General features: G+C 39.3%; 3 protein-coding genes and 1 pseudogene across 3 annotated transcripts; all 4 read left to right on the forward strand.

Moving 5' to 3' along the window:
• Nucleotides 1-403: 403 nt before the first annotated feature.
• On the forward strand, nt 404-7,034 carry LOC125221502. Its single transcript, XM_048123621.1, has 8 exons — nt 404-568; nt 676-893; nt 1,121-1,614; nt 1,712-2,522; nt 4,793-5,033; nt 5,165-5,382; nt 5,483-5,982; nt 6,114-7,034. The coding sequence occupies exons 1-8, from the start codon at nt 433-435 to the stop codon at nt 6,916-6,918; spliced, it is 3,423 nt and encodes a 1,140-aa protein (XP_047979578.1). The 5' UTR covers nt 404-432; the 3' UTR covers nt 6,919-7,034.
• Nucleotides 7,035-9,134: 2,100 nt separating this feature from the next.
• LOC125218732 (protein NRT1/ PTR FAMILY 5.10-like) lies at nt 9,135-11,397 on the forward strand. Its single transcript, XM_048120468.1, has 4 exons — nt 9,135-9,365; nt 9,436-9,653; nt 9,947-10,437; nt 10,508-11,397. Exons 1-4 carry the CDS (start codon nt 9,212-9,214, stop codon nt 11,310-11,312), a joined length of 1,668 nt encoding a protein of 555 aa, XP_047976425.1. The 5' UTR covers nt 9,135-9,211; the 3' UTR covers nt 11,313-11,397.
• An 887-nt stretch (nt 11,398-12,284) lies between these two features.
• On the forward strand, nt 12,285-14,306 carry LOC125218733 (protein NRT1/ PTR FAMILY 5.10-like). Its single transcript, XM_048120469.1, has 4 exons — nt 12,285-12,518; nt 12,581-12,798; nt 12,881-13,350; nt 13,425-14,306. The coding sequence occupies exons 1-4, from the start codon at nt 12,365-12,367 to the stop codon at nt 14,206-14,208; spliced, it is 1,626 nt and encodes a 541-aa protein (XP_047976426.1). The 5' UTR covers nt 12,285-12,364; the 3' UTR covers nt 14,209-14,306.
• A 1,108-nt stretch (nt 14,307-15,414) lies between these two features.
• Nucleotides 15,415-24,005, forward strand: LOC125218730 (annotated as a pseudogene).
• Nucleotides 24,006-24,045: the final 40 nt, after the last annotated feature.

The following is a 24,045-nucleotide window of genomic DNA, read 5'->3' on the forward strand; positions in this document are numbered from 1 at the left end:
TGAATAGTATAAATGAAATTTATCATAGGCACTTATTACGCCTCGTCAAATAATACGCAAAATTTCTAGGCACTCATTATTGTCATAATAGTATTAATTTGTTAGGACATTTTTTCCACATGGTTCACTAAAAATAGGAACAATTCAAATTATAGTAGTATTTACGATCATGTTAAGCTTATGTCTATATATTCTAAAATAAACATAATAATAGTAATATTAATTATAATCTTAGATAATTAGTTTATTTCCAAAATTCTTGTAAATTATTGCTAAATTCTCGAACTAATTTTGATACACGTACCAAAATGAAAAAAATAAGAATGAAAGATAAAAATATGGGATCCCCACTACAAATATTGATATAGTAGCCCCCCACTAATATTTTGTGGTAACCAAATAAAATTAGGCCCTCTAACAAAATCTTTTCGCATGGCTATCACCGACGCCGGAGAAGCAACCGCCGCGGCCGAGCCAAACGACGTCGTTCCTGGCTACGTCGACTTCAACGGCCGCCCTTCCATCCGCTCCAAATCCGGTTTCTGGAAATCAGCTTTTTTCATCGCCGGTACATTCAATTTTCCCACTTTTTCTTTACTTTTTTTTTTCAATAATTGCATTTTTTTATATATATTTGTTGAAATTTAGTTTTTTTTTTTTTTTTTGTGTTATAAGGTTTTGAAATGGCGGAGAGGTTTTGTTTCTATGGAATCAGCTCGAATTTGGTGAATTACTTAACCGGCGAACTAGGCCAATCCACGGCCGCCGCCGCCGCAAACTTGAATGCGTGGTACGGAACGGCGGCGCTCTCGCCTATCCTCGGTGCCCTTATTGCCGACACGCTTTTGGGCCGCTTCCGAACCATTGTCTTCTCATCTCTCCTATATGTATTGGTCAGTAATTCTTTACACTTTCGCGATTCGACGAATTAAAATAAGACAAATTTTCACGGACGGAGGTATCTAGTCTTAGATAACTTATAATAATTAAAAAAAAGTAATGTGTAGTAAGTAACTGATAAAAGTACTTTGGATAATTGAGCTTTTTTAATTTAGATTGAAATTACTATAATTTGATTTTCTAAACAAATTATAAAATTATACTACTAATTCTTGAATAGGGACTTGGCTTCTTGACTCTATCTTCTTTACTCAATTCAATGGGCTCCACAAGCTTCAAAATTGATGGAAACAGCAGCAACACATTATGTTATCCATCTCAGATTCAGACAATTTTCTTCTTCTTTTCTTTGTATTTGGTTGCATTTGCTCAAGGTGGGCTCAAGCCCTCCCTGCAAGCATTTGGTGCGGACCAGTTCGACGTTGCGGATGATAACGAAAACGCGGCGAAAAGCTCCTTCTTCAACTGGTGGTTCTGGTTCTCGTGTCTAGGCATCGTCCTCGCCCTCGCTGTGGTTAATTACGTAGAAGAGAATCAAAGTTGGGTGGTCGGATTCGGAATCCCTTCCATCGTTATGCTCGTCTCCTTGATTCTCTTTTGCATCGGGTCACTGGTTTACCGGTTCAGTACTGAGAGGAAAAGGAAGAAGGGGAGGCATCCGTTTGTCAGAATGTTTCGCGTTCGTATGAAAAAACGCGAAACTTCTGTCCTTGAGTGAGTCCTTTACAAACAGACAATTTTCATTTTTTGAAAATTACATGACACTGGTGTTGATGTATGTTGATCCTGACACTGATATGACATGTGTCAGGTCTTTGGACAAGGCACTGCTTCCACTGTCAGACACGCCCTCGGCTGAGTCTGACAATGTGGAAGGTGCCAGGGAAGCAAAAGCAATGCTAAGGCTTGTCCCGATTTGGTGCACAAGCCTGGGCTACTCCGTCGTGTACGCACAACCTTCCACTCTGTTCACGAAGCAAGCCGTCACGATGGACCGTCGCATTGGCCCGACTTTCGAAATCCCTGCGGCCTCGTTTCAGATCTGCATCTCTCTATCAATCATGGTCTTTGTCACGATCTACGACCGCGTGTTCGTCCCCATTGCCAGGTCCATAACCAAGAAGAGCTCGGGCATAACAGTGTTCCAGAGGATCGGGGTCGGGCTGGTCCTGTCCCTCCTGTCCATAGTGATCGCGGCCGTCGTTGAGGCCAGGCGCCTCAGGACTGCCCGCGAGCACGGCCTGGTGGACCAGCCCGACGCCGTGATCCCGATGAGCGTGTGGTGGTTGGCCCCACAGTACACGCTCTCCGGGATCTCAGACGTTTTTGGCATGGTTGGCCTACAGGAATTTTTCTATGACCAAGTCCCGAGTGAGCTCAAGAGCACAGGGCTTGCCCTGTACTTGAGCATACTCGGGGTGGGTAGCCTTGCTAGTAGCTTGTTGGTATCCGTGATCCAAAAAGTGACGAGTGGAGGCGGTGGGGCCGGGTGGTTTTCCGACAACTTGAACCGGGCGCATCTCGACTACTTCTATTGGCTGCTGGCCGGGATTAGTGCACTCTCCCTTGTTGGTTATGTTTACTCGGCTAAGTACTATGTTTACAGCGGAAGAGCCGCTCACTAACTAGCCTTTTTTGTCATGTTCATATTAAGTTATTTAAAATGTTAATGATTGTTTGCCTAGTTAATTTTTCAATTATTGTTTGCAATGAAAAGAGAGGATCTTGCCTAAATTCACAATGGCCCACTTAGGTATGAGAGTCCCAGTTAAACTCTCCAAACGTTGTTATATGTGCAGGCCCAATATTGTCGCATGAAGTTATTACTAGTATTTAATTTCGTCTTGTTGTATTTATATCATAATCTAGTGCACCTAGATTTATTAGACTTTGTTCAGTATAATGAAATTGAGCCTGCATAATTAAAATTGGAATCTTCAATTTCAAATATAAAATTTTATTACTATAAAAAAAAATTGGATTTGGAATTAAATCACAATTTGAATTCCATATCAAAAATGGATAAATGAAATTCCAAATAAATAGAATAAATTAAGTAACTTCGCATACACTTGCACAAAGACACTACACATGCACAACTGACACACTACACAAACTCACACACATACTCGCACTTGCATACACAATACCCAAACTTGCACACACACAGTAACCACATTACCTTGCACACACACACACACTTGCACACACAATACACAAACTTGCACACGCAGAGTAAACACATTACCTTGCGCACGCACACACACTTGCACACACAATACACGAACTTGCACACGCACAGTAAACACATTACCTTGCGCACACACACACTTGCACACACGGCGGGTGCACACATTACACTTGCACACACAAGCACACACCATATAAATGATTTGAATTTGAATTATAATTCAATTATATGAAATTCTAGTTTCATTCAATTCCTTCGTATTCAATTCCATAGATCAAATTTTAATTTCAATTCAAACCAATTTGTTTTCAAAAATAATTGACATATACCGTAAAAGAAGCCTACGTATAAGTCAATTAGAAGTAATTCGGGAAATTAATCTAACCTTTCATGACTGATACATATGGGGCAAGATTTTACTCTTTCTCATCAACTTTCCCACATGTATGCATGAAATTCAAGAAATTAGATTTATATTAATTAAGTGAGGTGATGTGTTAGAAAAGACTTGATAGAATCCCTTCCGTTAACATTCGTTGCCTCCAAAAAAAATATGTATATGTTTCAATTTTTCATTTTATTGTCCAAGTCTAACAATCAAAATTAGTCTATATTTAATTTTATACTAAATTCCCCTTTTTAACTAGGTAAATTCTAGGGGTGGGTAGGTACGGTATACCTTACCGAAACCACCATACCGTATACCTTACCGTAAATACGGTATGCGAAAAAGTCATACCTTTACCTTACCAAAGTTTTCGGTATACCGAACTTCGGTATACCTTATTTTTCGGTATGACGAATTTCTATACCGATACCATACCTCATTTTCGGTATACCGTACCGAAGTTTGGTATATCTTACTTTTGCGGTATACCTGACTTTCAACAACAATTAAAATAGAAAATTAGAATTTTTAGAATATTATTTATATTTTATAATTTTAAAAATAAATTAAATATAATTTATTCATAATTATATTTATATTTCACAATAGATTTTATAATTTAAAAATATATAAAATATATTTTATATGTAATTGCGTTTATATTTTTGTGGTATATACCTTAGTTTACGGTATACACTTTAATTTACGATATGTACCGAATTTCGGTATGTAGCGGTATGCCGCGGTATTTGAAAATTCATACCGTTACCTTACCGGAATCTTTCGGTAAGGTATCATACCGTACCGAAAGTCACGGTATACTGAAAATTCGGTATTTTTGATATTTTTTCGGTACGATAAGACCGATATTTCGGTATTTCGGTATTTTTCCCCAGCTAGTAAATTCCATTATTTTAGTAATTTGACATTATAATGTGTAGTGTTTAGTATCAAGACTATATTTTGTGAACATAACAAAAGTCTAAAAACGAAAAAATATGGTCTTGGATGGTCTAAAATTAACCACTCCTCTTAGAAGTACTAGGTTCACTTTAAAATGATATCAACTAGACAACTACCACTATAATTTAACATTTAAATTTAATCAATCAAACATCATTATACAACTAAAATATAAACATAACAACTACAATAAAAATAAAATATCTCGTTGATTGTAAATTTACAATATTGTATGTCGATTTTCAACAAAAATAAATGAAAGACGTGACTTCAAAAGTTGTTGATGATTAAATTAATATCAACGTGAAACACAAAATGATTCCTTATTTAGTTATTTTTTCAATTTTCAGTGCTTATTCAGTAGAGCAATATGTTACGTAAAAAACTACTCCTTCGACCAATTAAAATTTAGCACAGCAAACCCAGAAAACGAGAGAGATCAAATGGGAAGAAATGCGATTACCGGAAACGGTGGATCGGAGGCCGAAGCTGCGCTGATAAACGACGCCGTCAGCGGCGCCGAAGACTTCAGAGGCCGGCCGGCGTCCCGATCGAGAACCGGCAGCTGGAAATCCGCCTCTTTCATCATAGGTAGGAGGAGAACGCTGCTGATGATTTTGAGCTGTTTGATTTTATGAATCTGAAGCGAATCGAGCTCGATCGAGTGATTTTGCTGAAATTTTTGAGCAGTAATTTGATTTTTGGGGGTTAATTTGATTTAGGTGTTGAGGTGGCGGAGAGATTTGCGTATTACGGAATAAGCTCGAATCTGATCAGCTATTTGACGGGGCCGCTGGGGCAGTCGACGGCGGCGGCGGCAGAGAACGTCAATGCGTGGAATGGCACATCGCAGCTTCTTCCGATTTTGGGCGCTTTCGTCGCCGATTCGTTTCTCGGCCGATTTCGCACCGTTGTCATCGCCTCTGTGCTCTATGCGGTGGTGAGTGCCCTAATTTGGGGGTTAATTTTGCAGATTTGATGAAATTAATTCGATAAATTGTGAAATCATGGCTGAATTTTGCATTGTGATGAGACTACAGAGTATTGGCCTGTTGTCTATGTCAGCTGCATTTCACTCATCCAACTCTGCTTCGTTTCTCGAGGTCGCCTTCTTCTTCTTCTCCTTGTACTTAGCTGCAGTCGCGCAGGGCGGGCATAAGCCCTGCGTGCAAGCGTTCGGGGCCGATCAGTTCGACGATGAAGACGAGCACGAGCTCCGTGCGAAGAGCTCGTTCTTCAATTGGTGGTACTTTTCGATGAACATAGGGATCTTGGCGGCTCTCTCTGTTTTGAGCTATGTTCAAGAGAATCTGAGTTGGGAGCTTGGCTTTGGAATCCCCTGTTTCGCGATGTGCTTCGCGCTAGCCGTGTTCTTGTTAGGATCCATGACTTACCGCTTCCGCCTGAGCGGGGACGAGAGGAACCCGTTCCTCAAGATCGGGCGGGTGTTCGTTCGGGCGGCGAGGAACCGGAAAGCTTCCCCTTCCTGTGCGGAAGAGGAAGCTCGCTGCGTATTGCCTCGTGAAGGCGCCAAATTTAAGTAAGTTGTTAATTTTGAATTGTATCATGATTTAGTTTTAATATATTATATATAATAACTCTTTATTAAATGTTCGCGAATGATATTAGGTGCCAATAACCTTTATGTATTTTTGCGTTGGATTGCAACAGATTTCTTTACAAGGCAACCCTAGGGCCTCCAGACAAGGACGGAAACGTGAGCACCGCGGCCGACGTCGAGGCCGCCATTGGAATCCTCGGTCTCGTCCCGATCTGGTGCACGTGTCTCGGATACGCCGTCGTTTCGTCACAGGCCACGACCATGTTCACGAAACAGGGTGCCACGCTGGACCGCCACCTCACCCCCGCCTTTGAAATCCCGGCGGCCTCGCTTCTATCCCTCATCTCCGTCTCTATTATCGCCCTCGTCCCAATATACGAGCGGATCATCGTTCCAGCCACTCGGTCCATAACCAAGAAACCGGCCGGAATATCCATGCTCCAGCGAATCGGCATCGGCATATTCCTCTCCTTGATGACCGCGGTCGTTGCGGCCGTAATTGAGGGGCGCCGCCTCGCCATTGCAGCCGAGCACGGGCTGCTCGACAAGCCGGAGGAGACGGTTCCCATGAACGTGTGGTGGCTGGCGCCGCAGTACATCCTGCTTGGCGCCGCCGATGTTTTCGCAATGATTGGCTTGCAAGAATTCTTCTACGATCAAGTTCCTCATGAGTTTAAGAGCTCAGGGCTTGCTCTTTTCCTTAGTATCTTTGGTATCGGCAACTTTTTGAGTAGTTTTTTGATATCGTTGATCGAGTTTCTCACGGACCGAGCTGGGTCCGGAAGCTGGTTCTCGAATAACCTGAACCGGGCCCACCTCGACTACTTCTATTGGCTCCTTGGAGGGATTAACGCCGCCACTTTGGCGGCGTTTGTTTGCTCCGCCAAGTGTTATGCATACAAGAGGAGAGACTAGATAGGGTTACTAAAATCGACTAAGGCCTGTTTATTTTTCTTGTACATGTAATTTTGTTTGAAAGGTTGCATAATCATAAAAATTGAAGTCTAAATATATTATGAATTCAAGTGCAAGAGGAAAAGAAAGTTTATCTTACTATAATTATCATATGTGAAGTTTATAGCTCAAACTTACTCTCTACTCTATTTTTACCAATTTTGCACTAAACTCATACCAAATTCAAAGTATATATATTCTTTTGGTATGGAGGGAGTATATCATATTCTCTTTCTATCCCACTACAAGTGAGACGTTTCTTTTCGACCGTTGTTTTGCGAAGATGATAATAAATAGTTAGAGTGTAAAGAAAGTAGAGTAAGAAAGAATTACTCCCTCCGTCCCACGTAATTTGATCCAGTATTCCATTTTGGTTCGTCCCACATAATTTGACACATTTCACTTTTACCATTTTTGGCAGTTGACCTCATATTCTACTGACTCATTCCTACTCACATTTTATTATAAAACTAATACTTTAAAAGTAGGACTCACATCCCACCGACTTTTTCAACTCACTTTCTATTACATTTCTTAAAACGCGTGCCGGATCAAAGTGAGACTATCTTTGTGGGACGGAGTGAGTATTTTATAGTTAACTTACTTTCTTTTCATTCTAACAACCAACTCTGCATTTTTTTTAAAAATGGGAGTGGGTCCCACACACGTTGCCATCAACGGGGATGGATCCTCTGCTGTGTTAAAAAACACAGCAGAGGCTGCGGTGCTTAAAACGCAGACCAATCCCCTTGAAACGCAGCAAATATAATACAGCCGCATTTCTTTAATCAATTCACTATGGGCCCACATACAGTTGAAATATTATGCATATACGCTGTCAATACTTCTCTTTCTCTTTTTACAATGTATGTAGTAAAATATTTTGTTTTATTTTTGCACCGTTTCTATTTACAATGGAAATATATGTACACGCCCTCAATTCCCCTTTTCTTTCTTTATAATGCCAAAAATATTTCGAAATCAAATATTATATATGTATTTATATACTTATAAATTGTAATTATGATGTAATAAATATTTGTATATTTCATATTTCATATTTTAATTTTAAATTTTAATAATAACAATATTGGGACCCACTTTTTATTGAGGGTTCAATAAATAAATGTTATAGTGGATGTTGGGACCCACTTTTAATACTTTTAACACTTTGTAGGCAATTTTTTATTAATTTATCTCAATCGAGACTCCTAAAGCGGGACGTCCAAAATTGATCAACCGGGACTCCTAAAGCGGGACGGAGGGAGTAATAAATATTTTTATATTTCATATTTTAAATTTTAATAATAACAATATTACAAAATCAATCTGTCTCACTTAAGATGACACGTTTTTCTTTTTAATTTGTCCCAATTAAGATGACACACCTTTTTTCGGAAACTTTATTTCTCCAATTAATACACTCAACTATTTTTTCTCATTCCTATTAAAATATTCATATTTCTTTATGTCTCTATTTTAATACTTACATCCATCTTTTATCTCTGTAGTTAAACTTTTTAACAATAACTCAAAAAGTCTCATGTCAGCTAAAAAATGTGTCATCTTAGCCGGGACGGATGGAGTATGCATGTATATTAATATACTGTAACTATAATGTAGTAATAAATATTTCATATTTCATTTATTGTATAGTTTATTCTTTCATATTGATTCACACATGAGTTTTATTTTTATTTGGAGATGTTCCTATTTGATATTGATAAATACGCAAATATTGAATTTGATAAAACTCAAAAATTTTAAATTGTTATTATTAAAATTTAAAATCGTAATATTGTTATTATTAAAATTAAAAATTAAAATATGAAATATGAAATATACAAATATTTATTACATCATAATTACAATTTATAAGTATATAAATACATATATAATATTTGATTCCGAAATATTTTTGGCATTATAAAGAGAGAAAAGGGGAATTGAGGGCGTGTACATATATTTCCATTGTAAATAGAAACGGTGCAAAAATAAAACAAAATATTTTACTACATACATTGTAAAAAGAGAAAGAGAAGTATGGACAGCGTATATGCATAATATTTCAATTGTATGTGGGCCCATAGTGAATTGATTAAAGAAATGCGGCTGTATTATATTTTGCTGCGTTTCAAGGGGATTGGTCTGCGTTTTAAGCACCGCAGCCTCTGCTGTGTTTTTTTAACACAGCAGAGGATCCATCCCCTGCCATCAACATATATTTTGCTCACATTGAGCTGAGAGAGACGCAATGGCGGAAAGTTCAGCTACCTCCGCAGAGAGCGACGCAATGGAAGCTCAAGCTCCGCTACTAGTCAACGCCGTCAGGGGATGCGTCGACTTCAAAGGCCGCCGCGTTCTCCACTCCAAATCCGGATGCTGGAAATCCGCTTCCTTCATCATAGGTAGTCGATTGATTGATTCCTTCGATTTTATTCATTTTTTCGTTTTATTCAGATTTAAAATCGATTACAGGCGTTGAAATGGCGGAGAGATTCGCTTACTACGGAATCAGTTCAAATATGGTTACCTATCTAACCGGCCCGCTAGGCCAATCCACAGCCGCCGCCGCGGCGAACGTCAACGCGTGGGCAGGGACGTCGGCACTCACGCCGTTGCTCGGCGCTTTCGTCGCCGATTCGTATCTCGGAAGATATTGGACGATTATCGCCGCCTCTGTCCTATACATCCTGGTAATCACCAACTCATTCAAATCAGTTTATTCCGATTTATGAAATTGAATTCTTCGTTTGCTTCAATCGGTTGATTGAAGAGTTGTTGAAATTTCGGATCACGCTGATTTTAAAATTGAATCGTATTTTTACGATTTGTAAGCTGAAATTGGTTGTTGATTCACATCGATTAGTCATTTAGATTCAAATTTTGGATCGTATATTGGCTAGCCTGCAACAGATTGTCGCATTTGATTACCATACATTTACCATTTAGTGATTGAAATTATGTTTAAATTTTGGATCATATATAGGGATTAGGTTCACTGTCTGTATCAGCAGCTCTCAATCCGTCCGATTCGTCGTCTCCTCCGTTAATTGATGTGATTTTCTTCTTCTTCGCGTTGTATTTAATTGCGTTTGCAGTAGGCGGCCACAAGCCTTGCTTGCAGGCGTTCGGAGCTGACCAATTTGATGATGAGAATGAGAAAGAGCTCCAATCGAAGAGCTCATTCTTCAATTGGTGGAATTTTTGCTTGTGTGTTAGCACTCTGGTAGGTTTATTGGCCTTGACCTACATTCAAGAGAATCTAAGCTGGGAGCTAGGCTTTGGAATCCCCTGCATTGTCATGTGTTTTTCCCTATTTGTTTTCGTGTTTGGGATTGGCACATACCGATTCCGCGTGAAGAGTGATCAGAGGAATCCATTTGTGCGAATCACTCGTGTTTTCGTGAGAGCTCTGAAAAACCGACGTGCTTCCTCCCCTGAAGGTGTTGCTATTGAGGAGGAAGTAGCTCACTTTAGGTAAATTATGAACAATTGGAAGATGAAATCACATGTTTTCTTATGATTAATTATGTGGTGTTTGTGGTAGATTTCTTGATCAAGCATCACTAGAGAGTAATGGTGAGGAAGCTTGCAGCATGAATGATGTTGAAGATGCAAAGGCAATCCTAAAGCTTCTCCCAATATATTTGGCATGTCTTCCTTTCGGCGTTGTCTATCAACAATCCGCAACTCTGTTCACCAAGCAAGGAGTCACGATGGACCGTCACGTGACCAGCAATTTCCAGATACCAGCTGCCGCCCTTCAGGTCTTCACGGCCAGCTCCATCATCCTCTTCGTTCCACTCTACGAAGCCGTACTAATCCCCTTAGCCAGAGCCATTAGCCACAAACCGACCGGCATATCACTCCTCCAAAGGATAGGAACCGGCCTAGTTCTTGGCGTAGTTTGTATGGTCGTTGCAGGCTTTACTGAGCGTAAACGCTTGGAGACTGCTCTTGAGCACGGCCTGGTCGACTCTCCTGAGGAGACCGTGCCAATGAGCGCGTGGTGGCTGATTCCTCAGTACTTGGTTATGGGGGTTGCGGATGTGCTGACCTTCGTTGGCCTTCAGGAATTCTTCTATGATCAAGTCCCCGGTGAGCTGAAAAGTTTGGGAATTGCTCTGTCGTTTGCTGTGGTCGGCATTGGTGGTTTCTTGAGCAGTTTCTTGGTGTCCGTCGTGGATAAGGCCACGGGTGGAGACGGCCGAGATAGTTGGTTGTCGGATAACTTGAACCGGGGCCATCTTGACTACTTCTATTGGTTGTTGGCCTTGCTTAATGCAGTGTCTGTAGCCTTGTACATCTATTTTGCAAAGTCTTTTGTGTATAGCAAAAGAATCACTGTTTGAAAATATATGTGAAGTCTAGCCCAAAAATCATTTGTGTTCAACTATGATTTTATTTAGTTTAGAAATATTTTACTCCACTTCAATAGGTCCTATTTTGTCATTTCACGATTCCACAAAATAATTCCATTTCTAAAAATGGAATGAAATTAAATATTTGCACATGTAGATCATTGGTTTCCTTCATTCAGATAAATTATTGGCACATGGTCCACAAGTCGTACATGTCCCCACAACTTCAATATCAATCAATAAAGTAAACTGTTTTTTCGTATTTTTTCGTATGTGTTGAGAAAATTTACAAAATAAACATGAAATCATAGAACATTTAATTTATGGAGTATAAAACGTTCATCTCAGCCATAGATATTGTTTTACTATTTTATACTCCATCCCGATTAAGAGTCACACTTTTCCATTTCGATCCGTCCCCAATTAAGAGTCACACTTTATTTTTACCATAAATAGTAAATAGGTCCCACATTCCACTAACTCAATTCACTCACATTTTATTATAAAACCAATATAAGAAAATGGGTCCCACATTCCACTAACTTTTTCAACCAACTTTTCTTTACATTTCTTAAAATTCGTGTCCGGTCAAAGTGTGACTCCTAATGGGGGACGGAGGGAATAGTATTTTGCAATATCGGAATCCGCAATTTAAAGTTTCATTTATTTTTTTTCATTCTAAATAAATGGACTTTATCGTTTATCTAAATTATTACACTCATATTCTATTATAAAATCAGTATCTAAATATGAGATCTATATTCTATTAATTTATTTTTTCTATATTTTTATCCAAAATTAATGAAACTATAAATGACAGACTAACGTATCTAAATAAAATATACTACATGTCAATTAAAAATTATAATAATAATATAGTATAAATAATGTTTTGAAAAGTTTCGTGTCGTTATAAGAAAAAATGATCATTGCGTGCTAACGGTGGGACCCACACAGTCACAGTGTCGTCAAAATATGTTTTGTTCACACTTCACAGTGACCTGAAAACACACCTCCGACGTGAAAGGAGAGAGAGAGAGGCAATGGCGGCAAATTCAGCTTCCGCCGCAGAGAGCGACGCAATGGAAGCTCAAGCTCCGCTGCTAGTCGACGCCGTCAAGGGATGCGTCGACTTCAAAGGCCGCCACGTTCTCCACTCCAAATCCGGCTGCTGGAAATCCGCTTCCTTCATCATCGGTAGTGTTAGATGCCTACGATTCTAATCTGTTTCGATTTCGTTTCTAAAAATTCGATTACAGGCGTGGAAATGGCGGAGAGGTTTGCTTACTACGGAATCAGCTCGAACATGGTTACGTATCTCACCGGTCCGCTCCGCCAATCCACGGCCGCCGCCGCGGCGAACGTCAACGCCTGGGCAGGAACCACGGCGCTCATGCCGCTGCTTGGCGCTCTCGTCGCCGATTCATTTCTCGGAAGGTTTTGGACGATTATCGCCGCCTCTCTCCTCTACATCCTGGTAACAATCACCAAATCACTGAAATAATGAAATTGAACATTTGATCTATCATCTGGTGATTGAAATTCTGGATCTAATGTAGGGATTAGGTTCGCTCTCTGTATCAGCAGCCCTCAATCCGTCCGATTCGTCGTCAATTGATGTGATCTTCTTCTTCTTCGCCTTGTATTTAATCGCGTTTGCAGTAGGCGGCCACAAGCCTTGCTTGCAGGCGTTCGGAGCTGACCAATTTGACGATGAGAACGAGAAGGAGCTCCGATCGAAGAGCTCATTCTTCAATTGGTGGATTTTTTGCTTGTGTATTAGCACTTTGGTAGGCTTATTGGCCTTGACCTACATTGAGGAGAATCTGAGTTGGGCGCTAGGGTTTGGAATCCCCTGCATTGTCATGTGTTTTGCCCTGTTTGTGTTTGTGCTTGGGATTGGCACATACAGATTCCGTGTGCAGAGTGATCGGAGGAGGAATCCGTTTGTGCGAATCGCTCGTGTTTTCGTGAGACGTGCTGCCTCCCCGGAACGTGTTGCTATTGAGGAGGAGGGAACTCACTTTAGGTAAATTATGAACAATTAGAAGATGAAATCATGTTGTTGATTTCTTATGATTAATTATGTGGTGTTTGTGGTAGATTTCTTGATCAAGCTTCACTAGAGAGTCATGGTGAGGAAGTTTGCAGAGTGAATGATGTTGAAGATGCAAAGGCAATCCTGAAGCTTCTCCCAATATGCTTGGCATGTGTTCCTTTCGCCGCGGTATATCAACAAACCACAACTCTGTTCACCAAGCAAGGAGTCACGATGGACCGACACATAACCAGCAGTTTCCAGGTCCCAGCTGCCGCCCTTCAGGCCTTCACAGCCGGCTCCATCATCCTCTTCGTCCCACTCTACGAATGCGCACTGCTCCCCCTAGCCAGAGCCATTAGCCACAAACCAACCGGCATATCGCTCCTCCAAAGGATAGGAGCCGGCCTAGTCTCTGGCATAGTTTGTATGGTCGTTGCAGGCGTTATTGAGAGGAAACGCTTGGAGACTGCTCTTGAACACGGGCTGGCAGACTTGCCTGGGGAGACTGTGCCAATGAGCGCGTGGTGGCTGATTCCTCAGTACTTGGTTATGGGTGTTGCGGATGTGCTGACCTTCGTTGGCCTTCAAGAATTCTTGTACGATCAAGTCCCCCGTGAGCTGAAAAGTATGGGACTTGCTCTGTCGTTTGCTGTGGTCGGGATTGGTGGTTTCTTGAGCAGTTTCTTGGTGTTCGTCGTGGATAAGGCCACGGGTGGAGACGGCCGTGATAGTTGGTTGTCGGATAACTTAAACCGGGGCCATCTTGACTACTTCTATTGGGTGTTGGCAGGGCTTAATGCACTGTCTCTAGTATGCTATATCTACTTTGCTAAGTCTTATGTTTAGGGTGAGTTTGGTATAACGGAATTCGAATTTTTTAATAATTGCACATTTATGTATTGACTATTGAAGTTTAATTTATATTATTCTAATTCGATTCCAAATCCATTTCAATTTTCTGTATATTCTAGCATATCAGGTGTGTACGTGTGCCATATATGTCAAGTGTTCGTGGTGTATCGTGTGTGCTCGTAGTGTGTGCACGCACAATGTTGCGTGTGCGTTTGCGGTTTTTGTTGTGTGAGAAAATTTCAAATATTTACTTTAGCTTCAAATTATAGAGTTTGTTATGATTACAAATTCAAATAATTTTTGTGATATAAAACAATGGGATTTACAATTGAAAATTAAATAGAGCTACATGTATCATTGATTATGCTTATATATATTGTTACCTAAAATGTGTATAAATCATTTATCACCATGATCTTGCTTGTGAATCACAATTCACAAATATGGCTCATGTCTACATTTTTGGGATGAATTTTAGGTATGGAACCATTGATATTCTAATTAACTTTGTGAATTACATGGAAATTTATTCTACTCTTGAATTTCAAGACAATTCACGCAATTTATAAAGTATAGAAACTAGGCAAGAATATAATAAGGCAGTGAAATTATTATATTGGCCATTACTTTCAAAATTAATTGTGACAAAATGCCCGATGTTGATGCGTCACCAATATTGCCATTATTTAGTGAGACCAAAAAGCTTATTAGTGATATTTCTAGCTATTTAAGTTGTACACAAATTATTTTGACATCGATTATTTTGGCAAATTGTATAGTAACGTGAAAAAGTGTATTATTTCTCGTGTTACGTCAAAACAAGTCATTAGATAGTTGAATTCAAGATTCGTATTGGATTTATTTATTTATGATTAGACTACCACAATGGGAAGATGTTGATTTGATTATTTGAACATGAATCGTATTAAATTTATTTATTCATGATTACACTAGGAAGATACCAATTTGAAAAGTAAATTTATATAATGTCTTTCAATTTCGTAGCCTAATTTCTAATTATGTGCGTTGGATGTTACGTTATTTATATGATATGACTATCTAAATGCATACAAAGAGTGAATTTCTATAAATAAACAATGCATTTGGAAAGTAATCCTTTCGTGTGATTTTAATCTTTTTTGTAGAAAATGCATACCATAAATCTTTGAATTTGATGCTCAAATTATTCCGAGAGAGAGAATGGATATCGGAGCGGCCATTCCGGAGGCCGAAACTCAGCTACTAGATGACGTTGTGCCGGGTTTTGTCGATTTTAATGGCCGCCCTTCCGTCCGATCAAAATCCGGACGATGGAACTCCGCTTCTTTCCTCGTTGGTAATCGTCTCGGCCTTTAAATTTCTTTTCATTTGTCCATTTAAAAAAAAGAGTTTTGTTATATTTTTTTCCTTTTAATTTTCTGCATTTTATCTAATTTTACAATCATTTATTAGTGATGATTATATCTAACTAGGTCTTTATAATTTTCTTTAGCATTAATTTTAAATAAAAAAGTTGGGACATCATCGTAAACCAATTCCACCAACATAAGTAAAAAACATTGTAACATCGAATATTTAGTTGTGTAGGGTTGAATTTCTAGCTTAACCAAATTATATGTAAATATATGAATATATTCTTGGGATTTTTGTGAAAGTCACAGTTAAAATTTCTTTACTCAGATTATATTTGAAAGTAATATGTTTAATAGGTGTGGAAATAGCGGAGAAATTTGCAAACAGCGGAATAAGTTCAAATCTCATCATGTATCTAACTGGGCCGTTAGGACAATCCACGGCGGCCGCGGCCGCGAACGTCAATGCCTGGAATGGAACGGCATCGCTTCTTCCGTTGTTGGGTGCTTTCGTGGCCGATTCATTTTTGGGCAGATACCACTTGAAAAGTATAGGGCTTGCCCTATACCTTAGTATTTTGGGAATTGGGGATTTTTTAAGTAGTATTTTAATAGGTTTAATAGAATGGATGACAAGCCGAGGTGGCCACGCTAGTTGGTTCGATAACAACATGAATCGTGCACATCTTGATTATTTCTATTGGTTGCTAGCTTTGATTAGTGCGCTTGTCATGTTAGCTTATGCATTCTTTGCAAAATCCTATATCTATAAGGGGAGAGATTTGGTTTGTTGATATGTCTTGTGTGTATAAATCAACAATAAATATAAGGCTACTTGGTCATGTGGTATTTACCTTTTTTTAGTTATGCAAACTCCTAAGTAGCTACTTTTGAGTTTAAATTTTTTTTGCTTAGATAATTGTTGAGGGTCATAATTTTTTATTAGATGGATCGAGATTGGAATCCAAATTGGATAACACTATGGCATATTTAGGGCGTGCAACCGTTACATATATTCGAAAAAATGCTTTAATAAATATTATACATACAGAAGTTGGGAGCGTTGCTAACTTTTTAAGTTGTTAACTCTGTTAACTCATCAACACAGTGTATTAAAAATGTCAACACGATATATTGAAATGTTAACAAAATTATGTGTTGAAATTTTAATGTTTTTGTGTTGAAATTATTTATAAGCTGCATTAATGAGTTAGCAGAGTTAACAACTTAAGAAAATTAGCAATTGATCATACCCCTATAGAGAGTTTTGTACTCCCTCCGTCCCATAAAAGTTGAGACAAAACTTTTGGGCACGGAGATTAAGAATTTATATTAAATAAATAGGAGAGATGAAAAAAGTAGGAAATATAAGAGAGAGTAAAGTAAATGATGGAATAAAATAAGAGTGATTAGATGTTTTGTCTTTAGTTAAAAAAGGAAATGACTCAACTTTGTTGGGACAAACTAAAAAGGAATACGACTCAACTTTTATGGGACGGAGGGAATATATATTTTAGAGTTAGGATATGAATACATTATATTAAAAAATGTCAATACAATAACATATGAGTATGTCAACACAAATTTATATTGACATTTTATGGATGTCAAAATAAAAATTTATATTGACCTACTCATGTCATTATGTTGATATTTTTAATATAATGGATTGATTAATTAGTAAATAGCACATTATTTAGTTAGCACAATGACACAACCCCATCCTAATATAGACATACCAAAAGTCAATGCACATAATTCATAAAACTCAATCTAGTCCCTAAAAATCTGCAAAAAAGTGGATGCACTTGAATCTTGATGGCCTCATGGTACATCTTAATTGTGATTAATTAGAGTTGCAAACCTTATTTTTCTTGAGCTAATTACGAAATTCAATCTCTTTCCAAAAAATTTTGATTTTATAATGCTATTAAATTTTTGTTTTGCTAAATAGATATTGATGCAAGTTTTTATTCTCTGCTGATAATTGGAGTATATTTTAATCATGCAAATTGTTGATCCTGAGCCACGATGAACATGATAAATCGACAAATTGAATCGTCAACTATTGAAATTTCTTATACACTATTTATTAAGTATATTAAGAAGCTTGTATGAGGGTTTTCAACTAAGGATTCCTTTAAAAATTGATGTTGTATAAAGCCAAAAAATCTGGCCTCGTTTTCAAACAATGGGAAAGGTATAACATAAGTAATAAAAAATAAGTTCAAGGATGTTGCGAATCCCCCTTTCTAATTTATAAAGCACCATTCTCAACATGCGAAGTTGTTAAACATTATAGAAATAAAATCACGATTGACTTTAATACTTTAAGGCATGACATTTGATATCTTACATCGCAAGAAATTCTTGAAAAATCATAAACGAGAGAATTTAGGTGTAGAAGTAGCGGAGAGATTTGCGTATTATGGAATTAGTTCGAATTTGATCAACTACCTGACCGGGCCGTTGGGCGAATCCACTGCGGCCGCGGCCGCGGCCGTCAACGTGTGGAACGGGACTTCAAAGCTGCTGCCGTTGCTCGGGGCTTTCGCCGCCGATTCCTTTCTCGGCCAATACCGTACAATTATCGTTGCCTCTCTTCTCTACGTCTTGGTTAGTATTCAAAATTTTTCCCAAAATTGTTTTGTTGATTTTTGTTATTACTCCAAAAATTATGTAAATATAGTACTAATTGTAACATATTTTAGGGTCTTGGGCTCTTGTCTTTATCAGCTGCACTTCATTCATCCGACTCGTCCCCTTCTCCCCTCGATGTCTTCTTCTTCTTCTTCTCGCTATATTTAGTAGCCTTCGCGCAGGGCGGGCCATAAGCCCTGCGTGCAAGCCTTTGGAGCCGACCAATTTGACGATGAACACGAGGCCGAGCTAGTAGAAAAGAGCTCATTCTTCAATTGGTGGTATTTTTCAATGAATGGGGGCATTTTTGTAGCTCAATTGGTTTTGAGCTACATTCAAGACAATCTAGGTTGGGGCCTAGGTTTCGGAATCCCATGCATCATGATGTGTTTTGCACTAGTTGTTTACCTACTGGGGTCCACTACTTACAGGTTTCGCGTAAGAAGTAGTCAGAAGAATCCGTTCGTAAGAATTGGTCCGGCCCTTGCTGCTGCAGCGAAGTCCAGACAAGCATTAATGCCTACTTCTATGTCCAAGGAAGAATCCTCTGACATAGAAGAGGCTAGGGAACTTCTTCGTATCGCCCCAATATGGGCCTCATGTTTGGGGTATGCGATTGTCTTTGCACAAGCGACCACTCTCTTCACGAAGCAAGGTGCCACAATGGACCGTTCATTCGCCTTTGGCATTCAAATACCATCGGCTTCCCTGCAGAGCCTCACATGCCTCTCTATCGTCGCCTTCATCCCTTTATACGACCGTGTCCTGGTCCCAATGGCCAGATCATTCACCAAGAGGCCCATGGGCATTACAACGCTAGAAAGAATTGGCACGGGGATAGTTCTATCCGTCATTTTCATGGTGGTCGCAGCCATTGTGGAGAGGCGACGAATTTCCATTGCTATAGAGCATGGGCTAGTGGACCGGCCAGAGGTGACGGTTCCAATGAGCGTGTGGTGGTTGGCCCCACAATACGTGCTTTTGGGGATTGCGGATGTTTTTACAATGGTTGGTCTTCAAGAGTTCATGTACGATCAAGTTCCCAATGACCTAAAAAGCCTAGGGTTGGCTTTGTACCTCAGTATTTTCGGCGTGGGCAGTTTCGTCAGCGGCTTTTTGATATCTACGATTGAGTGGATCACTAGCCAGGCTTCGGGTGTGGGCTGGTTTTCTGACAACTTGAATCGAGCACATCTTGATTATTTCTATTGGTTGTTGGTAGGGATTACTTTGGCTACATTGGCGCCCTATATTTACTTTGCAAACTCCTATGTGTACAAGAGGAAACACAAAACTTAGGGGGTGTTCGGTTGGCAAGACTAAATCTCATGATTAAATATGTATCATGTTTAGTTCATAAGATTGACCCCACAACTTAATCCTAGATGGATAGTCTTATGATAATTAGTCATAGCCTCCCTCTTCCAATTAAAATAATCCCACAACTTAATCCTAGATGGATAGTCTCATGATTATTAGTCATGACAACCGAACGCCACCTTAGTTTCTGATCATCTTGTGTTGTCCGGATAAATATTGAACAATTAATTCACATGTTTGTATGTGTTTTATATGGAAATAATCTGTCCCAAGTGATCAAAAGGATGGTAAATTTAAAAAGTTTCAAAGTGTCTATTCATGTTTTGACCATATTATTCCTAGTGCCAGTCTATGACTGGGTCCTGGTGCCAGCCGCCCGATCCCTGACTGGGCGGCCGACAGGGATATCCATGCTCCAACGTATTGGAGCCGGTTTGTTCATGTCGTTGCTCTCCATGGTGATTGCCGCACTAGTTGAGATGCGGCCGTTGAACGCCGCGGCCGAGTGTGGGATGGTGGATGATGCGGGGGCCACACTCCCGATGAGCGTGTGGTGGTTGGCGCCCCAGTACGTGTTGTTTGGTCTGACGGATGTGTTTGTGATCGTTGGGCTTCAGGAATTTTTCTACGACCAAGTTCCGAGTGACTTGAAAAGTATAGGGCTTGCCCTATACCTTAGTATTTTGGGAATTGGGGATTTTTTAAGTAGTATTTTAATAGGTTTAATAGAATGGATGACAAGCCGAGTTGGCCACGCTAGTTGGTTCGATAACAACATGAATCGTGCGCATCTTGATTATTTCTATTGGTTGCTAGCTTTGATTAGTGCACTTGTCATGTTAGCTTATGCTTTCTTTGCAAAGTCCTATATTTATAAGGAAAGAGATTTGGTGTGTTGATACTAGTGGCCTAGTGGGATGTTATTTATGCAACTATATGTCTTTTGTATATAAATCAACAATAAATATAAGACTACTTGGTCATGTGGTATTACTTTTTTGTAGTCATGCAAACTCCTATTCCATCCTAATTAACTATAGAGTAAAGGTCAAAATTGGTCCTAAACATATGGGTAGAATACCAATTTGGTACAAAACATTCATTTTTTGAAAATCGCGTCCAAAACATTTGAAACCGTTAACGAAGTGATCCTAAACATTTGACATCGTTGTTGAAGTGGTCCTTTTCCGTAAAAAACTAACGGTCAACGCCTAATTAATGATTTTTTAACTTAATTAATATACTAGTGCATAATTAATTAAACAAAATTAAACATAAAATTAATAAAATGCTAAAAAATTCTAAAATCGACTATTTCTCCCTCTTTTTCATTCTCTTCCAGCAATGGACGGTGACAACAATGGTGAACAGCGACGATTTTGATCTCGGGCAGCAGCAATGCGGAGAAACACACGATGACGACGATTTGTGGAAGAGCGGGCAAAGAGAGAAAGACGCGACGACGTTGAGCGCCGGAGAGAAGAAGAGAGAGATTCCGATTTAGGAAGAACGAAGGAGAGATGGAAGAGAAGGAAAAAGAGGGAGAAATAGTCGATTTTGGAATTTTTTAGTATTTTATTAATTTTATATTTAATTTTGATTAATTAATTATGCATTAGTATATTACTCCCTCCGTCCACGATTAAGAGTCATACTTTTTCATTTCGGTGCGTCCCCAATTAAGAGTCATACTTCATTTTTACCATAAATAGTAAGTAGGTCTCACATTCCACTAACTCAATTCACTCACATTTTATTATAAAACCTATATAAAAAAATGGGTCTCACATTCCACTAACTTTTTCAACCAACTTTTATTTACATTTCTTAAAACTCGTGTCCGATCAAAGTGTGACTCTTAATCGGGGACGGAGGGAGTAATTAAGTTAAAAAATCATTAATTAGGCGTTGACCGTTAGTTTTTTACGGAAAATGACCACTTTGATAACGATGTCAAATGTTTAGGACCACTTCGATAACGGTTACAAATGTTTTGGACTTGATTTTCAAAAAATGAATGTTTTGGACCAAATTGGTATTCTGACTATATATTTAGGACCAATTTTGACCTTTACTCTTAACTATATCATATTTTCATTTTCATCCATCTATAAATATATATCTCATGTCATTTTTACTCTTTCTGATTAATGCAATGGACTACATATTTAACTCATTGTTGATATTTATTATTTCAACAAAACATGATAATCAACATTCCACAACTATCACGGATTATTGAATCGTCAATTTCATAATACAAGTCTTTGCAAACTAAGGATTCCTTTTAAAATTGATGTTGTATAAAGCCACAAAATCTGGTCTTACATTTAAACAATCACATCACCGCATGTTTTGCTTAAAATATTTAATGGGAATAGTAATAAAAAAATTAGTGCAAATATGTTGTGAATCTCCACTTCTAATTTATAAATCACCACTATCATCATGCAAACATATTTAAAAGACCTATAAAAATAAAAGCATGATTGACTCCAATAGTGAAAACACGACTTTCATTGTACATCACAAGATATGAAATATCTTGAAAATCAAAAACAAACAAGATAGAAAAATTGATAGTATGATATCCACAAATTCCGCCACCGGAGACGACTCAACGCCGCTGCTCGACGACGTCGTTCGCGGCGTCGTCGGCTTCGACGGCGGCCCCGCGCACCGCTCGAAATCCGGTTGTTGGAAGTCCGCTTCCTTCATTCTAGGTAAGTATTTGTTTTAATTCTAAAAATGAATACTCTATATTTTTTTGTTTTCTCCTAATTAATTTACCAATTTATTTACTTTTGCATGAATTAATTAGGTGTAGAAGTGGCGGAGAGATTTGCTTATTATGGAATAAGTTCAAATTTGATTAGCTATCTTACCGGCCCGTTGGGCCAATCCACGGCGGCCGCGGCCGCGGCCGTTAACGCGTGGAACGGAGCCGCCATGCTGCTGCCGCTGCTCGGGGCTTTCGCCGCCGATTCCTTTCTCGGCCGATACCGTACCATCATCATTGCCTCTTTGCTCTACATCTTGGTTAGAATTCAAAAACTTTTCTCAAAAAAAAATAAATAAATAATTTTGATCATCCAAAATTTTTTAAATAATTATCCTTGATTGGTAGATAATAGTACTAATTGTAACAAAATTTTAGGGTCTTGGGCTCTTGTCTTTATCGGCTGCACTTCATTCATCCAGCTCGTCTCCTCCTCTCCTCGAAGTCGTCGTCTTCTTCTTCTCACTATATTTAGTAGCCTTCGCGCAGGGCGGCCATAGGCCCTGCGTGCAAGCCTTTGGAGCCGACCAGTTTGACGATGAAGACGAGGCCGAGCTAGTAGTGAAGAGCTCATTCTTCAATTGGTGGTATTTTTCAATGAATGCGGGAATTTTTGTAGCTCAATTGGTTTTGAGCTACATTCAAGACAATCTAAGTTGGGGCCTAGGTTTTGGAATCCCATGCATCATGATGTGTTTTGCACTAGTTGTTTACCTACTGGGGTCCACCACTTACAGGTTTCGCGTAAGAAGTAGTCAGAAGAATCCGTTCGTAAGAATTGGCCCGGCCCTTGCTGCTGCAGCAAAGTCCAGACCAGTTATGCCTACTTCTATGTCGAAGGAAGAATCCTCTGACATAGAAGAGGCTAGGGAACTTCTTCGTATCGCCCCAATATGGGCCTCATGTTTGGGGTATGCGATTGTCTATGCACAAGCGACCACTCTCTTCACGAAGCAAGGTGCCACAATGGACCGTTCATTCGCCTTTGGCCTTCAAATACCATCGGCTTCCCTGCAGAGCCTCACATGCCTTTCTATCGTCGCCTTCATCCCTTTATACGACCGTGTCCTAGTCCCAATGGCCAGATCATTCACCAAGAGGCCCATGGGCATTACAACGCTAGAAAGAATTGGCACGGGGATAGTTCTATCCGTCATTTTCATGGTGGTCGCAGCCATTGTGGAGAGGCGACGAATTTCCATTGCTATAGAGCATGGGCTAGTGGACCGGCCAGAGGTGACGGTTCCAATGAGCGTGTGGTGGTTGGCCCCACAATACGTGCTTTTGGGGATTGCGGATGTTTTTACAATGGTTGGTCTTCAAGAGTTCATGTACGATCAAGTTCCCAATGACCTAAAAAGCCTAGGGTTGGCTTTGTACCTCAGTATTTTCGGCGTGGGCAGTTTCGTCAGCGGCTTTTTGATATCTACGATTGAGTGGATCACTAGCCAGGCTTCGGGTGTGGGCTGGTTTTCTGACAACTTGAATCGAGCACATCTTGATTATTTCTATTGGTTGTTGGTAGGGATTACTTTGGCTACATTGTTGCCCTATATTTACTTTGCAAACTCCTATGTGTACAAGAGGAAACACAAAACTTAGTTTCTGATCATCTTGTGTTGTCCGGATAAATATTGAACAATTAATTCATATGTTTGTAAGTGTTTGGTAAATCTAAAAAGTTTCAAAGTTTCTATTCATGTTTTGACCATATTATTCCTAGTGCCAGTCTATGACTGG

Source organism: Salvia hispanica, chromosome 4, assembly GCF_023119035.1.
Source record: "Salvia hispanica cultivar TCC Black 2014 chromosome 4, UniMelb_Shisp_WGS_1.0, whole genome shotgun sequence".
Taxonomy (NCBI): domain Eukaryota; kingdom Viridiplantae; phylum Streptophyta; class Magnoliopsida; order Lamiales; family Lamiaceae; genus Salvia; species Salvia hispanica.

What these genes read in the sequence shown, in the direction of transcription:
- LOC125218732 (XM_048120468.1), top strand. Translation starts at nt 9,212, where the DNA reads ATGGCGGAAAGTTCAGCTACCTCCGCAGAGAGCGACGCAATGGAAGCT. An exon ending in ATCCGCTTCCTTCATCATAG is followed by an intron (nt 9,366 to 9,435) that starts GTAGTCGATTGA and finishes AATCGATTACAG; the next exon opens with GCGTTGAAATGGCGGAGAGA. An exon ending in CCTCTGTCCTATACATCCTG is followed by an intron (nt 9,654 to 9,946) that starts GTAATCACCAAC and finishes GATCATATATAG; the next exon opens with GGATTAGGTTCACTGTCTGT.
- LOC125218733 (XM_048120469.1), top strand. Translation starts at nt 12,365, where the DNA reads ATGGCGGCAAATTCAGCTTCCGCCGCAGAGAGCGACGCAATGGAAGCT. An exon ending in ATCCGCTTCCTTCATCATCG is followed by an intron (nt 12,519 to 12,580) that starts GTAGTGTTAGAT and finishes ATTCGATTACAG; the next exon opens with GCGTGGAAATGGCGGAGAGG. An exon ending in GAGGAGGGAACTCACTTTAG is followed by an intron (nt 13,351 to 13,424) that starts GTAAATTATGAA and finishes TGTTTGTGGTAG; the next exon opens with ATTTCTTGATCAAGCTTCAC.
- LOC125221502 (XM_048123621.1), top strand. Translation starts at nt 433, where the DNA reads ATGGCTATCACCGACGCCGGAGAAGCAACCGCCGCGGCCGAGCCAAAC. An exon ending in CATCTCTCCTATATGTATTG is followed by an intron (nt 894 to 1,120) that starts GTCAGTAATTCT and finishes ATTCTTGAATAG; the next exon opens with GGACTTGGCTTCTTGACTCT. An exon ending in CCTCTGTGCTCTATGCGGTG is followed by an intron (nt 5,383 to 5,482) that starts GTGAGTGCCCTA and finishes ATGAGACTACAG; the next exon opens with AGTATTGGCCTGTTGTCTAT.